This window comes from Clupea harengus, chromosome 11 (genome assembly GCF_900700415.2).
Source record: "Clupea harengus chromosome 11, Ch_v2.0.2, whole genome shotgun sequence".
NCBI classification, from domain to species: domain Eukaryota; kingdom Metazoa; phylum Chordata; class Actinopteri; order Clupeiformes; family Clupeidae; genus Clupea; species Clupea harengus.
Genome location: NC_045162.1, coordinates 24,558,927 through 24,578,619, shown reverse-complemented (window position 1 = coordinate 24,578,619; position 19,693 = coordinate 24,558,927). Strand labels below are relative to the sequence as shown.

Here is a 19,693-nt window from a genome sequence, read left to right as displayed (position 1 = left end):
AGAGACCCAGAATGATGATGCCTCCCCGAGAAGGATTTGAAAAACCCATTAATGCATGATGGTGAGGGACGTGAAATATTTAAACAATGCAGCACTCAAGTACAATGAAAATAACGGTGATCTGTAAACTAGAACTGTTGAGTAGTGCAGTGACTATTGTCACTTTAATATCAAAGGGAAATTACATAACCCTGGCAAAGGCTAGGTAATGACTGAATGAATAAATGAATGAATGAATGAATGAATGAATGAATGTGTGGATAGCTGGATTATTGTATTTGTTGATTGGATAGTTCTATTAGGCAGTTGTTCAAGGTCATCTTCCTGTAATAGAACACATTTTATCTTCCAAGAGTGAATTGTGTATGGTACAAGCCATAAACAGTAATAACTTCAATAAAGAATTAACTTTATGTGACGTGATATATATTTTACTATTTTTTACACAGTCCTAAAAAAAATATGCACTGATCACAAAATGTCCAGAATGAATTGAAACAGATGAATACAATCATTAATCACAGGTGAATTCAGCACTGATTTATTTAGATTTAATTTGTATTTGTAAGTGATCCACAACAACACAAATACAGTCACTATATACCATTCCATTCAACAGATGAATACTGTAATTTCAAATATAAATCATGTGCATATATTTATATATATATATATATACATATATAACTCGTTCTTAAATAAATGTAATTTAAGCATGTCAGTCATAAACATGCATGGCATAAAAATACAGATAATGTGAAGAGAGGATTCCCCTGCATTTGAATTCAAAGTCAAAACACCAGTGCCTTCCATTCAAGTCAATGTCAGTATAATCTGACTAGAACAGAAGTAAGACAGCTGTCAATTAAATCAGTTGCACAGAGTCTATTAATCAATAAATCAATGTGCTTTCTCGGTCACTGTAAGGCCGATAACGGAGGTCAAAGGGAGGGATTGCTTCACAAGGAATTACATTTGATATCCATCCTCTGTTTTACAAGAGCAACACAAAAAAGAGCAATTTTAAATTCATAAAATCATACCAGGTTCTTCTTTCATCTATTAAAGGCAGCAGTGCCAGACAAACAGAGAAATGACATGTGCTGTAGTTCACAGAATATGTATGGGGGAAATCTTCAACAAAGGGAATCTTTCTTACCTGAATGATTCAAAATGAATCTGTCTCTGGAGTGAGGGATATTCAATTAATCTTCAGCCATGTACAGTGAGGCGCTAAATGTGGAGGTGAATAAATTAAAATGTTTCCCATGTGGTTTAAGGATCTGTAACATTTGGATTAGATTGTGATTTAAGAGACACTGAAACATTAGAGCAGTTGGTACATTCATGTACTGCATGTATGTTTGAAAGCTACATTTCAAACACATGAACACATTTCACAGGTCATACAGTACATCCATGCAAGTGTTATTGCAAATGAATCAAATATTGACCTTCAATCTTGGCTCATACAATACAAACATGGCTCCTACAACCACAGACAACCTGAATGGTGCGACCCAATGTAACTGTCTAAAAAACAACAACTTAGTGCAGCTAAGCTTTGACCAGATGCTGCTGTAAAGCAGGATATAAATATGCTCACTTATTCCGCAGTGTTTCCTCAGTCTGTGCAACTCTTTAGGCCATCAAGGAGTAAACACTCAAAGTTAGAGGTGGATCCTAAAGGAGATCCTTTTATAAAAATAGTGGACAGTGTGCTGGACTACTGTGTTTAGACCCTTCTTCTTCATTTCTACATTGGGAAAACATATGCCATGGGTAAGAATCTCTCCTTTTGGTAATTCCTGTTTGTTTGCTTTTCCCTCTATGAAGACTGAAGAAACTTCAGAGTTGTGTCTTATGTTCTGTAATAACTGCACAACTCTACGCTCCATCATTTATATCCATAATCATGAAGTATGAAATCTACTCCGGGCATTTCACACTGGGGGCGTCCGACTCCTGCTCCCCGCTGTGGGGTCCTTGACGGGCGGACAGGCGGTCCAGCGAGCGCGGGGAGGCGTCCGGACGGCGGCAGCAGCGCAGGCAGCGTGCCAGGTCGGCACGGAAGGAGGGCGTGTACAAGCCGTAGATGACTGGATCGCAGCAGGTGTTGAGGTTCCCAAAGACGAAGAGGATGTGGTGAATGTACTCCGGGGTCACCTTCAGCATCTCCGGCTGGAACCAGTACCAGATTCCCAGCAGGTAGTAGGGCGTCCAGCACACCACGAACGACATGACGATGATGATGGTCATCTTCAGCGTCTTCATCCTGGCCTTGGGGATCATGTCCGTCCCACTTCGTCTCAGACATGACTCACCTCCTTAAAAGGAGAATCAGTCAATCATATCGATGGGCCACAAACAATAACAAGAACCGATTGGATATCTATCTAATAAACTAATATTGACATATCAATATTCAACATCTAAACAGACTGTATGATCAATTGGGTTTGTGGTGTATTTGTTTTGTTGGCAGACATGTTCACCTTTGTTTTTGTGGACCTGCCGATTGATCTCGATGAGAATTCGGGTGTAGCAGAAGCTCATGACCAGGAGCGGTATGACGTAGAGCGTGACGAAGTGGAACATGTTATAGGCGGTCTCTTGCCATCGCTCCCGGAAACTTCCATGTGTGACACACTGGGTGAAGTCCACTTTCTCAGCCTTGATGGCTCGGAAGATGAACAGCTGGGAAGAAGGAGCCACTGGATTAATCATGCACAGGTGTGGTGAATGGCTTCTAAGAGCAGAACAAGCACAAAAAAGGATGTTGATTTAAACTTATATCAAACCTATATTCAAATACAGGCATCTGCTGTTGGACCAAACAAATCAGCCAGTTTCACTGCAAGTGCTATGCATATATAGCAGAACTCAGCAGAAAAGTTGGTCTGAGTAAATGTTGGCAAAAATCAAAGCTCTGAAGCCAAAGATTCAAAACAAGTTAAAAACTGCCAATCTGCCAAATTCATAATAGAGGCAGCACACAAGAGGAGCTCTTTGGGCTTTTGGGAATTGGGCTTTTCCAAGCGGAAGAGACCCTGTGTTTGTCTTATCTCTCTGAGGCCATAATCCAAATCCAGGATCTAACCTTGGAAAGAGGAGCTAGGGAGGGGGAGTGGAGACACAGTTTCCCGGACAACCATGGAATCTGTCCTTCCTCACTTCCTTCCTTCCATCTTCCTCCCCATCTTGCTGCACTGGAGCCATCATGTAGTCCAGGGGCTCCTGTGCGGCAGTGCTGGGCGTACAGCAGGCTATGTGCCTCCTGCCATTCAGTCCCCTCTCACTGCACCAGCTCAGAATATTAAATTATGTGTGGAATTGCCTGAGGCTTGACACTCTCAGTGAATCACCGGTCGCCCACCAGGTGTGGATGTGAAACGCCACACACCGCAAACCTCCTTGGCTGCGTCATAGTCAATAAATGAGTGCCATTTGTCTCCGAGGGCTTGTAAATTGTTCCCACATACGCCCCTCTGGCGTCATCCAGTGACCGTCACCCAAAATGAAATCTCTCAGAATTGTGACTTTCTGGGAGAGAGTAATCACAAAGCACAGATTGCCACTGGTGTATCATTAGGCGTGATGGGAACACAAGGTTGAACTGCAGCACTTCAGCAGCACGCAGAACAAAACATGTGCATCAAATATGAACACATGGCATTAGCTAATGTGTGGAGATGTATTGGAGATCAGCTCTAGGTCTAGCCGTGGATAACTACCAGCCAAAAACATCAATACATGTTAATGAGTGATTACTCTTTCTTAAAAGCCATCGGATCAATTATAATCAGCCTGAAAACGAAAAGAAAAAGATCTTTTTTTCTCTCTGTCTAAAACCTCCTGTGCCTTTCCTTTCATCTCTTCCTCTTTTGTGAAGAATCTGCTTGAATGATTTTCAGAGTTGTTTTCCACCAGGTGAACAGCGAAGCTCCATTCTCTGTGGCCCACTGACGGGACTCAGTTAACCATGCAGAAACAGGAACCCGGTGGATGCCACAGCGGAGACCGACTGTCAGCGTTCGGGAGGGAGGTTAGTCATAAATAACGAGGAGTATTTTTGGAGTGGAGGTGGCGTGCCGTGACCTTCACAAGATGGTTGCCGCACCTGTCTGCCACTGCGGAATCACAGTGACCCTTTGGCCGCTAACATTCATGTGCTCTTCGTCATGCTTTATCAATCACCCTCCCACTGGTAACATGAGTTGGATGAGATACATACCAAATAAACATGATCATATAAAATAAAATAAAATAAAATAAAATCTATTACAACCCATTAATCTATCAAAGCTGTCAACATGTACTTTAAGTCCTGTGGGAACATTAAGCATCCATCCAATCCATCCAGAAGGGGTCAATGACCCAATTCATTCTGAGATGTCAAGTCCTTGGGTACATTGATTCAGGTACTAACAACATTGCAAGGTGTCTATTTTTGATAAAAATGCACACACGGCCACTTATGTAGATGAACGTGACCACCCAGCCATTCTGACTGCTCCTCTAGGAATTCTTCAGCTTTAAATAGACTCACTCCAGTCACGCCGCGATCCACAGACAAAGCCCCTTTAGGTTCTGGCTTTCACTGCACTTCAACTTACACAGATTGACTGGTCAATGCAGTCGCCCCAAGGGAAAACTGACACTCTGGCCTTGGCAATATCCATACTAATCCATCCACATACAGACTCTTAGGTGAGCTCCAGAAGTATTTTCCGTCAGCTTTCTGAACTAACCACCACTGTACAGAACTACCACAGCATTTGACCCTTTGACACAGCAAGGCCCTGATGTGTATTTCTTTATATGCTGTGTGCTTATTATGGGTTACTCTACTCTAACACTCAGGGCCCTAAATGATCATAGTGTGATAAGAGGAAGGTGTACATAGACAAGTAAGTAACTAAAACGAAGCAAAACACTGCCTAATGCAGAACATTTGGACACTGTCTTTTCATCTTTTGTGTGTTATGCCATGATGCAGGTTTATTGGCCACTACCTTCACACCTGAGTCTTATCTCAAGCATGGAGAGGCCCGAAAGTCTATAGTGATCCACGTTGGTGGAATGAACTACCCAGCACTACCAGAGCAGGGGCGTCCCTCTCTACCTTTAAGAAGCTTTTGAAGACCCAACTCTTCAGAGAGCACTTCCCGTCCTAACTGGCACTTCGACTAGTAACTTGCAATTACAGCAGTTACATTTCTGCACTTCTTTCTTTCTTTTTTATTTCATTTTGTTATATTTCTTATGTAAAGTAGTATTTATTTATTGTTACACCAGGTTCTATTGCTCGTAGCTTGAATATTCTCTCCCTTGTACGTCGCTTTGGACAAAAGCGTCTGCTAAATGACTAAATGTAAATGTAAATGTAAATAGTGATCAGCCCAAAATGACTGAACCAACCATCCCTCTAGGGCTGTGTTTTTGGAAGCCCTGCTCAAACACAACACCCACCTGTGGGGAGGCCAGCAGCAGACTGAGGGTCCATGCCAGCACCAGCATTCTCTTGTTGCGCTGGTTGGAATTGAGGGAGTCCAGCGGGTGCAGGATGGCGTGGTGGCGGTCCAGGCTGATGACCACCAGTATGAAGGCTGACGCCTGCATGGCGAAGAGCTTGAGGAAGGAGAGCAGCTTGCACATGGCGTCGCCCGCGTACCACTGCACCATCACATTCCACACCATGTCCAGTGGCATGACCACAAATGTCATCATGAGGTCGGCCGATGCCAGGCTCATGATGAGCGGACGCAGGTGGGAAGCCAGGCGTCGCCCCCGGCCGCGGGACACGCTGATCAGGAGGGCCAGGTTGCTGACGGCCGCAAACAGGAAGAGCACCAGGGTGGCCCCCACGCGGAACTGGGCGGCCAGGGTGAACGCGGGCGCCTCCCATTCAGACAGAGGGGGCAGCTGGGAGGCGCTGGAGTTGGTGATGGAGACGTAGTGCATTGACCCCTCCCTGGGAATCAGGGTCGGGGGGGAGGAGGCGCTGCCAGACATCTGGAGTGTCCTCTCTCTTCACTCTCAACCCTTCAGATGCTTTATATCTAGTCATGAGAAGAGAAAGATAACACTGCGGTTAATGACTGAGCTTTCATCCTGGTGATCTCTTTCTGAGAGGCTAAGTTAAACAGTGAACTCTCACATCTCTTTCGCTTCTCTGTCTGTCATGTCTTTCATTTTGTGAAAACTAACACAACCCACACAGTAGAGTATCTTAGTGACATTTGGAACCTCCATTTGAGGACTATGGAAGACAGAGAGTGAGTTATTATTCATGGCAGAGCATGAGGGAGAGGGAGGCTCAATTTGTGAGAGGAAATTTAATAATTAAGGATATTGAAACCGTATTTAAAAGGACTTCAAATAAATGTAACACAATAGTGTCTCCGTTGAAGTCATTTAGAATATTGCATTGATTAGAGATGGCCATGCAGTGCCCGTCTTCCTGCTAAAATGTTTCCAGGAAAACGTTTGAAAGCTTTTAATTGTTGAACTGTTTGAATAGTGATTAACCAAAGAGAAAAGTTGGTTTGGTCCAAGCACTGGTTCATTACTGTCTGAGAAAATATCCAGTTACAGTCTCAGAAGATTTGCCGTGCTGAAGAGCCAGCGTGCTACTCTGAGATGAGATGCGATGCGAGTGGCTAATGGACTTTATATGTAGGCAAGCTTGACACTGCAGTGTGTGACAGTCCAAATAAGGATGATATATGCTGCCCTTAATTTCTTTCATGGTATGAGTGCAACTGTTTTTCTTAGGCATGTGGCAAGCCAAAGAATGCAATATATTACAGCTTTCCATCTGTGAAATGTGAAACACCTGGTTAAAGACAATATTGTGATATGCGGAATCCAAAAAGGAGGAGATGACATGGGGTATTATGATGCTTACAAAGAGGTTTCCTGTTAATCTCAGGTTACGAATTCAGCACCCAGCAGCAGTAGCACCCAAAAACTCTCCATACCCTCATGAATACTTTAAGAAGAAAGGAAGGTTTCCTTTGATAGTCTTTCTTCAGGAAGTCTTACTGAATACCCTTCTGACCTACAAATGAGAGGTAGATTGACAATGGCATAGATTAGGCTGTAAATACATCCTTTGGTGTCCATTGTCTGACACTAATGAGTATTAGATCATTAAGAATGGCAGATAGATGGTTTCCAATTCAGCAGCCATTGCACTCTTCACCATATAATGTCCTTCAGGGATGATCCGAGGTAGAGTCACTGGAGCATATTATGACAAAACTAGACAAGAAAAACAGGACGATTAAAAATATCACTGTTTCCGACTTATGACCTTTACACTCCTGACCTACCAGCTTTTTTGGCTGATAAATGTATTATTGACTACCTGTCAGTGCTCTCTTGTCAACCTAACCCTTATTCTGAAATCTAAAAGCCTCTGTATGTGTCCCTCCCTTCACCTACCCTACAGGATCCGCTGTCTGACTCACCTCCCACTGTACTGCCAATCAGCCCCACCGTTGTGGATCCCCCTCGGCCTGTCATCCTTTCACCTTCCCCTGAAAAGCTTCACTAATATCATCACTGTCAGCTCAATACAAAGTCAGCCACGATCTAGTGTGTGCATTCTGTCAACATTGTTTCAGTTATTTAGTTTGCAGAAGAATTTACCTTGAGGTCATTGACACACTTAAAGGGAAATATAAAAGTAGTCCTCTAATTTAAATTATACTGACTTTGCTGGAAAAGTGACATTTAATCTACGTACAAAACCCCTTACTGTTGTTCAGTTGTGGTGATTAATTTTGTTACTCTTGTGATTTTCATGAGATGTATCAGGTGAATAATATTGAGATACAGTCACCAATAAAGCATGAGTCATGCCAGATTATACTACCATGTTCCATGTGTATGGCGCACAATACAGCCATCCTCATCTGGTAGTAAGAAGACGGCTGAAGCGTTTGTTTAAAAAATGACCTGTTCCAAACAGCCTTTGAGCTCAGTGGAATAACGAGCACTATCAATCCTGTAACTGTGTAGTCCTCCTTTGTGTTTTTCTATTGTTATTTAGACTGACTCCAAGCACACTTACAGTTAGACGACCTACAGTTCAGGTAAAGTAGGTAAGATACACATTTTCTTCTGTAGTTATGCTGCCTTAATGTTTTGAACACTTGCAATTCAGGTCATCGCCTTTAATTATATATCCTTTGTTTTTGAAACCGTTAACATTTAGCCATTAATTTTGGTATAAGTATGTATTTGTAAGATCATATGAACAAAGTTTACTTCATGATGTAGCAAAGGACAGACGCATACCTTCCAGCCACAGCTTCTACTTTTCTATGCACCATTTTTATTTTGTTCGGCAATGACGTGCATTGAAACGTTTTAAGATTATGGGATAGGTTACTTGTCGGTTATCACACTCTTCAGTGGTGATGCAACAACAGCGACAGTATAGACCCCAGGGTTCATGTTACAGATTGTGTATTGTTCTGGGTAACTGTTGAGGAGCCGGCTCATTACGTTTGGTTGACCACTGCAATTATGTCTTCAGACACCTTGGACGGTGCCTGAAGGACACATGGAATCAAGTTTCACGCATTGGTCGTAAACTCAACAGCAGAAACACAACTGCAACACTGTTAACTTTCCAGAAAAGCAGCCCTGCAGATATCATCTGATGTAACCTTTACGATAACATAGCTTTTAAGGAAAGGTGTTGACTTTCTGCATTTTCTTTTTGCTGACTTGACACACCAGCTATTGATTAATGGTTATCACGACTTCATCTGCAATTCACCTTGTCACTCAAGAGTGCAGTGATTCGAGATTATGAATTATTAAAACGGTATAACCGTTTTCTGCTTAGGAGCAGAAATGTTCAATTTCATTGACTGATACATGTAATATTCAGATAAAGCCAAGTAGGAAGTGTTATTTAAAAAAGTAAGACATATTTCAGGTATTACATCTTCAAACAAACACTATTCAAATAGACATTGAAAAAGTGAATACCTGATTCCCCACCTTGTGTTCTGTTGTAGTCTTTTCATGTAAATCATTCATGGAACCATGAGTCATTTCCCGAAACAACATGCATTTTGCATAATAAAAAAAATCCTTAATAAAATTCAACTATTTCCACATGGGATCAGGTGACATTATTCACCGCAATGTGAGGAGTCTTTTCGTGTGCCGTGACGTTCTAGGTTCTGTCAAGCAAGTTCCTGGTCGTTGAGAATTTCCGTCCGTGGTCCCAGATATTCAACTCGAACATGTTTAACCCTTTTTGTTGTTTCGTCCAGTATCTGTAACTCTCCGCAGTTCTCGGTTCTCCACGCAGCCTGCAGCTCTTCTGCTTAGTAGGCGAGTGTCTGTGCAGTAAGTGCAAGGCGGTTTCACGAGCAGCCGCAGCTGTAGCGCATAGGCGAGACGACGAGAGAGCGCTGTGAAGTACACAGCGGAGCTGTCCTCACACAAGTGCTGAAGCTCTCCTGAGCGTCCGAACGCTCATCTCAAAATCCATCATACAATCCACTTGATTGACTGCGCGTGGAGACCCTTTATAGTCAAACACTGACAGCAATGCGTGATGGAGGACTCTTACACGTTAATGCGTTTTCTCTTTTGAAGCCAATAACAAAATTGTGGTGTACATCATCAAGCAACAAACAAAAACTAAAGGAAGTGCTCCACAAATTGACAAACAATTATGACAAACAAGTAGGCTAAGCTGTTCAATGGCCATACTAATGGCTGACAAAACCTCACAGATGACACACAGGTGACACATTTTGTACCACAAAATATAAAAGTATTTTCATAGCATTGTGACTATAAACTTGGCTAGATTTATATGTGCAAATGCTACTGACACCTCTTAAATGTAACCAATTCAAGAATGGCAGTATCTTTTTTGAAGTCTGACCACAAATGCGCTGGCTGAAGTCAGCATTATTTTGGGTTCAATCGGCCCATTACTGAAACGATGCATGACATAATAATTCATGATCTTTCTGTCATCTGCAACCAATTTGGCAAACCTTTTAGTCACACATTTGCCAGATTGAAATCTAGACCTTTGTGTCACCATGTGCAGTACACTTGTCTTGAAAATGTCAACCACAAAGGAACTAGCTCTGGGCACTGAATGTGATTTATAGATAAAGTGTTTGCTGATAAAGCATCTGGATGATCCCAGATGTTCATGCTGGTGTTTTATGGAAGCCATGTGGGAGAAACCTGATTTAACATGTCTGTCTAACACTAACATTTTGCAGGGGCCCAAATGCATACATTAATACATAATTCAGCTAAACAAACAAACATAAATAAATAAATAAATTATTGAATGAATAAATATGCAAATTAATAATAAATACTTCCCACAATAAAAATAAAATCCACAAGACTGTCCGTGCCAGTTGGATACAATCACATAACGGTACAAAATCTGGACTTCCATCTGACAAGCACGGGCGCGGCATTCTGACCATTCCCAGAGTCTGGCCCTTCTGCACCACTAGCATCTGTGTGTTGGGCCACTGGTAACTCCCTAGAAGACACACACACACACACACACACACACACACACACACACACACACACACACACACACAGAGATCAGTCATTTAAGAACATCTCTAAAGAGAAATGCACAGTGTCCAGTTGAACAGCACAAAACTCACTTGCTTTGTTCTGTTGTCATTTGTTGAACGGTTTCATCTAAGTGGTCACCTGAGAGGAAAATGTAAAACAATGTGAACCAAGTTCAAATGACATGGAGTTTGTAATGATCAGATGTGTACTTCACTGAGACCGTAACATGTAGCAGTACTTACTGTGCTGTGCATCTGTGGGTGGGTCTGAGTGGGGTGGGTCCTGGTTCTGAACATCAGGTTGCTCATATGTGTTATTCAGATTCCTGCCACATAGGGAGAATGGAGTTACAGTGGGTCCCCAGCTGTAGAGCAGACATCACCCATCCATTAATCCACCCATGACTGAACAACACCTCTTCATAAATACAAATTAATTAACATCGGGAGATTGGTAAAATGCACATCTGCAATACTCAAAGATAACAGCAACTGAAAACGAACACAACTCAAGGCAAACTGGTCCAGGTGCCGTACATCTTTAATATTTATACACTAATCATGGGTTCTTCGTAATGTTTCCATCAGCCTGATGAAACCAATGGCCCATATGGGACAGAGGGCGCTGTGAGATATACTGCCCCACAGCAGTGTGGGAGGGCCAGCAGTGCACCCAAGGTCGTTATCCTGCTCGTTAATGCTCTCTCTATTGAGTATTGCATATCTGTGGCCCATCCTTCCTCTAATCAGTGTCACAACAGACTGAGGAGAGGACTCCCTGTAAATGTTAGCTAGTTAAGTCAGGGGGAGGATAGCATAGAGTGACACAGAAACACAGATTTTATGAGTCAGCCGACAGTCGTCCCATGCGTTTCTGTGTAATGTCAGTATATAATGCCTTTAAAATCCTGGAGATTAAAATACAGGCAATCAACATCTGGCATTAATGAAATAAACTACACCCTTTCTGTCTTTGCACTGAGAGCAAAGACTGAGGGGCAGATGTACTAACATGTTAGCACCGGTTTTAGCGTCTTTTTGTAATTCAGAGTGCCTGCTACACCAGTGATTGTGTTTGCTATAGCTGTACCTTTTAGCATTTTTCTTTGAGTGGTGAAGAATGACTGCCTTTATCTCTCTGCTTGATGACACATTGTTAGCATGTACGTATGTCTTCCTTTCTATTCTGTCGGTCAGTGATTCCACTCAATTGCACTTCCATTGGACAAAACGCTTCATGTGAACATTTTTAAAGTGGCTTAATGTTCCAGTACAGCGATCAATGATCACCAAATTTTGGAATATTAAGCCACTTTAAGCTTAGACGTTTTAGAATGCCCCTGCTTCCATTCAAATGTGCCTTTCAGTTGCAGACCCTGCAAATTATGGTTAGAGGGTGGTGGCGTGTTAATCTTGCGATCAGCTGCGGGTTTAGTACATTCAACGTAAAATGAAAAGACACAGGCCAAATCGCTGTTCATGCAGTGCTCTCCAAAGTAGGCGTACGTTTATGTGAACACACATCTGTGTGTGTGTGTGTGTGTGTGTGTGTGTGTGTGTGTGTGTGTGTGTGTGTGTGTGTGAGTGTGTGTATGTCCGCAAGTGTGTCCTTGCCTGTTGGCCTCTGGAAGCATAGACAAATAGTCTGGCTGCTGTGTGTGGGGTGCTCCAGGATTTGAGTTTGACTGTGTGTGCAGCATCACTGTCTCTCCATGAGGCCTCTGTTCTCCATCTGCCCCTGAAGAAGAGGCTGCGGCTCCTACTGGGAGATAAACACACACGACCAGAGTCACAACCTTCACATACCACTCAACACGAGTCCGGAGTCATATATGTCATTCTGTTTCAAAATCAGATGTAAGATCAAAACAAATATACCTTTTGAACAAACAGAAAACGACATTTTCCAAAAAGATGAGAGACTAAGGGCTGTGGTCCTTACCCAGAAATCCATTCTCTGCTTTGTGGTCGTTTAATTGATTTTTCCTAAGTGGACGGCCCTGATAAGGCTCACCACCATTCATGTCTGGGACTCTGCAGTAACAAAATAGTGAAGCTACATTGAGACAGCCATATGGATGCAACAACCCCCATTACATACTGTGTATACTATATGCAGTGCAGTTTGAGCCTAATCATTTTAACCCTGAATATGGTGTTGATTGTTACCTTCGAGGCTGTCTGTAGAAATTGCGGTCCTGATTGGCTCGCCGTGCAGCAGGGGCCCTCTATGGGACACAGAAGCGAGTGCGGTAATAAAACTGACTAAGGCAGCCATGACAGGACCTTGCAGACGCACGTAAATATGAGTGCGGGGGGAATCACTCATGCAGCAGAACATGAGGATGTATTCTTACCTGTTGTAAGGAGAGCCTGAGCTGCAGGGCCTCACTCAGTCTGTTGACAAGCCGCTCCTGCACCGAGCCGTCAGAATCCTGCAAGGCACAGGCAGAGTACCAAACAAGCTTTAATACAGAGAACCAAACAAGCTTTGAGACAGAAATGCCTGACTCTGCAAAACACACAACTCTGAATAACGATCAGTTTTCCATGACTGCTCAAGTTAGACGAATACAAACATAACCTGAACAAGTCCTGAATTTTGCTGTATACACACATAACAAATACAAGCAAACAGAAGGAGACCAATGAAGAAAAGCAAGCTGAAAAGAAAGACTTTAGTCCCAGCCCGAGATAAAACAAGGGTAAACCACAGAAGTCTGTGGGCTGCAGAGTAGATAAGGACGAAAAGGTTCATTAGCCAAGCATGGAGGTTAGGTAAAAGCACCAACCAAAGGGACAGGAAGCCAGGCACCTGATGGTTTGTAGTTGATGGTGTGGCAGTTGGCAAAATGAGCTATAACCTAGCTGTCTACCTATGTAATATCCCAATACCAATGCGAATAGACAGCAGCTATATGTACACACACCTAGCATGTAATCCATCTGTGTATTTGCATTGTAGTTGTGAGCAAGTGCCATTTGAGGGTATTTTAATGTTAGTATACTGGCTTTGAACAGGATGTTTTTTTTTTACAAATGTGTTTAACTAGCTTATCTGTGTGTTTTTGTAATTGTGAGAATGAGACAAGTGAATGAGACATGAAGTAGATGGATACAGTACATTAGCAATGCCAACGGTTCCTTGAGCTCGTTTCCAACGCTCTCTTGTGGACTCTTGTGGCTCTGGTAGTAGTCAGGCCGTGCCCTGTTCATGCGTGCTGGAGGAGTGGCTTTGGAGGAGTGGCCTTTTCAGTTGTATACTTTCAAAATCTATCTTACTCTTGCTGGTTTCTCCAGAATCGCCCTACCCTAGCTGTAACACCAGCATTGAGGTGCTTCATCGATCTCAGTACAGTCATATCATTTAGTTTACAGCTAAAGAAATAGTAAATTAAGAAATAGTATGAATATTATAAAGGCTAATAGTGACGCAGCTGAATATTTGAAATACTCCCTGACTACCTTTTGTGTATGTCTTGATGACTATCTCTGCTGGCTCCAGAAGACAAAGAAAGAATACCTCTGTGTGTATCTTACATTACATAGAATTACATAGAATTAGTTTCTGTGTCTCAAACTCTCGAACCAAAGATGAAAATATTTGGTTTCTTAAAGGAGAAGGAAATTTAAAGGCAACACCACAAAAACAGATACTAGGATATTAGATAATACATATAAGGTATATATAAATAAGGTATTTTTTCTCACCTTACACTTGGATAACACACCTAGGGCTTGTTTGTAATAAACTGTGGCTTTGTCAGGGTCTCGAAGCTGAAGTCGAATTTCCCCCAACCCTTCACAAGCCTGCCACTGGCCCATGTGGTCCTCTGGAAGGGAAAAACACAGGAGGAAGATAGTGATCTACTAACAAGTCTGCTGTACATTCAGTTACGTGAAATGGCCCCTGAAGCCATTTATCAGGAAGGTGCAGCACCAATAAAACTAGTGTGAACAGATCATTTCAAATTTACAAAAAATTCAGTTGAGCAACATTGATTTGATTCTATGTGCATTTGAATAGGCCTTGAAAGGCTGTCAAATCCAGATATCATCAGCCTTCTCTTGTTAATTAGAAACCACCTCATGCATGATACCTGTGTCTTTGAAGGCCTGCAGAGCGTGAAGGTAGCTCTCGCCGGCCTCCTCCAGCTCTCCTATCTGACTGTGAGCAAAGCCCAAGTTACTGAAGCACCGGCCCTGTGCCCGCCGGCTACCCTGGGACCCTGGACGGAAACGGAAACAGAAAAGCTCTCTGATCTACTCAGTTCTTAAGTTTCAAAGACCAACTCAAAATCCAGTCAATTCAAAAAATATATATTTTTCAAGGTAAGTATTTCTCTACACGAGACAACTTTTGTATTCTGTATCCATGTCTTAAATGGACAACAAAAATATTCCTCTATCAACTGTATGTGTTAAAAAATATTTTTAAAAGATATATAAGACGGCTTTAAATGCATACAAATATATATTAAAGTAAAAATCTCCCAAGAGTAACTGTACTGATACCATCACAATAGTGAGCCCACAGCATGCAGTAATGCTAACCAAGATGGCAGATTTCACAGAAGTGCTGTGGTAAGCTGCCTCTGGTCACCCCTGGGGAACAACTATGTCTGCACATTCCATTAACGTTAAAGTAAATTGCCCAGAAGACAAATCACTGACATCTACAGGGAATTCCATTACTGCACCAAAGGTTAGAGCCAGATACCACCAGGAAACAATGGGCAAAATACAATTTCTAAACATACAGATGGACAGGGCCATTGCCATATACTGCACTTTTTTGGCATTAGCATTTAAAGCTGTCAAATGTTAATGCTACCTGTCTTAATCAAACTCTTATCATAGTTGACTTTTGGGTGACTCACCGTGTAAGGCTGCTGCCTCTCTGTGGAAGTCCAGCGCCTGTTGGTACTGACCCAGGGTATTGTGGACCGCGCCCAGGTTCTGGAGCACCACGGCGAGCCTGCGTGGTTTGGGCCGCACTAAGGGCAGGGCCTGCTCATAGCACTCAGATGCCTCTGCAAACAGCTTCAGCTGAGAGAAACTCAGGCCAAGCTCATTGTACAGCTTACCTGTGGTACAGAAAGAAGACACAAAACCATACTTCACCATACACAACACTGACTCTGGTAAAGAACACAAAATATCTTGTGAAAGATCATGTATTTACTGACTACTAAAAAACATTCAGACAAGCATTTGCCTCATAAGTATCCCATATTATGAACTTGAGGTATTTTAGACACGTAATGGTTACAAATTCAGCAAATGTATTGGATGAAAATGATACAGTTGAATGCTGAGTGGCCTTATCTAAATAGTATTCTCTGTGCAGTGTATAAGTGAATTTTGATCAGCTACATTAATTAAAAAAAGACCTGACTTGACACTAAATGCTCAGCTTGGGGAGGGGTCGATACGCTGAGCAAATGTGACTAGAATGTTTGCCAAAACAATTTCTTCCAAAAGACAGAAAAATTAGTGTGCAATGCACAAATATTTGTAGATGTAAAGAGGCTTTTGGAGAAGCCAGAACTTCCATGAAAACCAGAAAAGGAGTGTGAGTAACACTCTAGTCATGTGATCATTTGACAAGTTAGATATATGGAAAATGCATTGCTAGGACAACACCCAATCTGTGCCACTTAATCATTTCACCTGGAACATTCTTTTCACAATGTCAAATGAAGTCATATTCTATTTAAATGCTTTTAAAATATACAACATGAATAATATGTAGATCCGACATTTATTTCCAGATTAGAACATTAGCCCTGTATTCCACTATAACACATGTGATTCTAATGTATTTTTCAGTCTCAGCTCTGAGGTGACTCACCAAGTATGTGTTGGTCTGTGATGCTCACACTGAGCTCCAGGCACTCAGACAGCATGGTGATGATGTCCTCAGATGAGAAACTGTCACACTGGAGCATGTGAGTGGTGGCCTCCTTCAGGGCCACGGCTGCAGAGTCGAGGCGGCCCGCCACCCGGTAGCTCTCTGCCGCCCTCTGGAAAACCTGAGCTGCGTGACTACAGTCCTGTGGGACAGAGAGTCTATGAGATGAGATGATCGTGCAGCTCAGCAGCTAGAGTTGGGTTCAAGTACTGAGAAGCGCAAGCACTGCAGAAATGTATTAGTGATGCTGTGAGTTGATTTAGATAACATCAGTTGATAGTATTTGAATTCAGTTCCCTTCATTTATGACTTTAATTCCCTTACCTCAATTTCAGTTGAGGAAATTGAGGACAGTGTAACTTCGTGCTCAACAGGTTAAACTGACAGTGACCAGCAAATCATGAAATATCTTGAAACTCTGCTGTAGAATTCATCTGACAATACCGCTGACATATTTAAGGGGTACATGTACCAATAGCATCTATGCACTGAAGGCAATGATGATTGTTAAGGTGTTCTGTGAATACATTGTTCTTTGACATTTTTATCTTTCACCAATTTCCCTGTGTTAAACGTAATGCTCCACTATACTCTTTTCCAAAGCCTTCGCATTTGACATATCTCAGAGAAAGAGAAGTATATTATAAATCAAGATTAATGAAACTGGTGCTGCCCTGAAGCAAGTGAAAGATGAATAACCTTCATGCGGAGGTGGCAGCGGGCCAGCTTCATGCAGGTGTCCCCCTCGCTGCTCCCGTCTCCCTGGGAGCGATAGAGCTGAGCAGCCTGGAGATAGTGTCCTGCCGCCTGGGCCTGGTCCCCCAAGGCTTCATGAGCCACACCCAGGTTGTACTGGAGGTCTGCCACCCGTTCCCTCCTCTCACCTGGCTGGGCTTTTCGCAAGAATTCTAGACCCTTCTGGGGCTTGCCAGCCTCCACATAAGCAGCACCCAGGTTGAAGGCACATGCTCGATGGACTTTCGTCTCCTTGATCTGAAGATGGGGTGCAGCATAAAGTGTTGGGTTTGAGGTAAAGCACAGGTAAAATTTGATCCTACATCTTAAGTAAGCTTAAGCTCAAGTAATCTTCTGGGGCCTTAAGTAACAAAATAACATTCATCTATTTTTCAGCAATCATTACAACAACAAAAACGAAACGAAATTTCAGTGGAATTGTGGATTATTTTCTCTATTTCTGTGAGATCTATTTCCATGAGATAACTGTACCTCTACTGCTGCTTTGTAGGCCTTCTTGAAGCAGATCAGGGCTTCAGCACAATCCCCTCGTTTCAGTGCACTGTGCCCAGATGATGTTAATGTATCAATGTCTGCCTGAACCTGTGATTCATCGTTCCCACTTTTACCTCTCAAGCTACCATCGCTCTTCTTCTTTCTCTTGCGGCCCTCACGGGGTGAAGGGCCACCAGAAGCCATGGAGAATAGATCACAAGGATTCTACATGAGAGCATGGTGGGAAAGCTAAAGAGAGAGACAGGGTTACATTACACCATGTAGGACGGATGTTAAAACTTCTTATCATTAAGTTTGAAGAACCCATGCACACTCTATAGTGCTAGAAGACCACCTAAAGATATTGCATAGAGCAAACAGAGAAGGGCAAGGGGACCGCCTCCCTCTCTTTGCAATGATTCACCACCACTATTTAAACTTTAATCACCAGTCTAATGTGACAGTGGACAGTGGGTAGAAATGTGTCGAGACCCTCGTTCGTTTGAATAACGTCAGACTCAAGAACGTTCTTAAAGAATCGCTAAAAGCTATTACTTAACCTCTGATACTTTGTATGACCAATGTCAGAAAGTTGGCTAGCTACCTAACAGTTGAGTTAGCTATTGCCTGCTGCCGCTGTTGTATCCAGTGTGCATTGGGTTATACGGGGTGAACAATATGTATCGCTGTCGCACTTACCCGTTTTCCACAGAGCACAGAAATTCACGGATGTTCCGTTGGCATAAGTTGGGTCTGGTGTTTTACCAACAATCCATCTAGCTACCTCACAAAATTTCAAACTATGCCCATTTATACAACATTGCCTACGTAACTAAACTATTCACCACCACAGTCATGTTTCAGTTAGCTTGGATACCTGGCTAGCGAACTCAGTTTACCTCCGTTGCTATAGTAATGTGACGGACTACTTCTTCTCTTGTTGAATGAATGTGAAGGATACAATTTAACAATGTCTGAATATATAAATATACATTTAAAATAAGTTTTATGCATGGCAAATATCTTTATCACATGACACAGAATATAAGAAAAATGTTATAGGTAACTGCAACACAGACATTTCAAGATTTGTACTACAACAACCACAGTGCAAAGCCTTCTGTCAAAACCCTGAGCCAATGAGGAGGCGCATTTTCTTAGCCAATGATATGCCAGCGGGATATTCAAACTGCATGGAACGTAAACAGCCCAGTCGGGTACATTAGACCAGACTTTTAGGAGAACTGCAGACAAACCTGTTTGGAACAACGCTATCCTCCGGAAATAACGTTAGACGTATACAAAGTAATTTTGCTAGTATAAAAGCAGAATTTAACGTGCGTGGGGTACCTAAGATAGCAACAGATAGAAGATTTCAACCTGAACGCAATTTAGTGACATCAAGGTCAGCTGTAGCTAGATTGAAAATCTGTTGCTAATTAGCTAGCTAGGTAGATAAGGTAATACCGCTAGAAAACTAAGTTACCGTTGATTACAATCAAAGACGTGTTATTGGACCAGCTTTAGTAAACTTTGTGTTAGCGGAAACGCCGTTTCGAAGCGAAAATGGGTGAACCTTGCGGACAAACACGTTCAGGCTGTAAGTATCAATGTCAAATATGAAGATCAATTTTATGAAGCAGGCTAACGTTATCTGAAACGTTGTATGTTGGTGCTAACTGGCAGGTGTCTGTTGATGTTTAGCACAGCTAAAGTGGGTAGTTCACGCTAAAAACAAATCACTCCTAAATTAATGGTAGCAATATAACTGCTGCATGCTGAGCACTAGGTGTTAATTAATTAACCTTTGGTAGCGCCATATTCATTTGGACTTTGGCAAAACATAATGTTTCTAGATGACTAGCTAGCCTACGTCACTGCTTTCGACTTGCTGCTCGCGGCTTTTCTCATGCTTCACTTTGTACAAAAGTGGCTATTTTGTTTTCTATGGAAGTGG

At 42.4% G+C, this 19,693-nt stretch overlaps 2 protein-coding genes and 1 long non-coding RNA gene across 4 annotated transcripts; all 3 read right to left on the bottom strand.

Annotated features, from left to right (window-relative positions):
- Positions 1-622: 622 nt before the first annotated feature.
- Positions 623-5,955, bottom strand: LOC105908885 (gonadotropin-releasing hormone II receptor-like; the record flags this gene model as incomplete). The annotated part of the gene is made up of 3 exons (XM_012837446.3): positions 623-2,327; positions 2,496-2,697; positions 5,473-5,955. Coding segments are annotated over 3 exons (1,083 nt in total), but the record flags the coding sequence as incomplete, so codon positions are not given.
- On the bottom strand, positions 5,956-11,058 carry LOC122133289. 2 transcript variants are annotated; one of them, XR_006152673.1, is made up of 4 exons: positions 10,836-11,058; positions 10,683-10,731; positions 9,022-10,549; positions 5,956-6,062 (listed from the first exon to the last, which is right to left on the bottom strand). It is a non-coding gene; the product is annotated as an uncharacterized LOC122133289 (long non-coding RNA). The 2 variants fall into 2 exon arrangements; XR_006152674.1 differs by having other exon boundaries at positions 6,032-6,062; positions 9,010-10,549.
- Positions 11,059-12,175: 1,117 nt separating this feature from the next.
- On the bottom strand, positions 12,176-18,622 carry LOC105908884 (tetratricopeptide repeat protein 24; the record flags this gene model as incomplete). The annotated part of the gene is made up of 11 exons (XM_012837445.3): positions 18,436-18,622; positions 17,734-17,985; positions 17,206-17,499; positions 16,447-16,648; positions 15,473-15,679; positions 14,693-14,821; positions 14,304-14,425; positions 12,950-13,027; positions 12,762-12,820; positions 12,535-12,626; positions 12,176-12,354 (listed from the first exon to the last, which is right to left on the bottom strand). Coding segments are annotated over exons 2-11 (1,569 nt in total), but the record flags the coding sequence as incomplete, so codon positions are not given.
- Between the last annotated feature and the right edge of the window lie 1,071 nt (positions 18,623-19,693).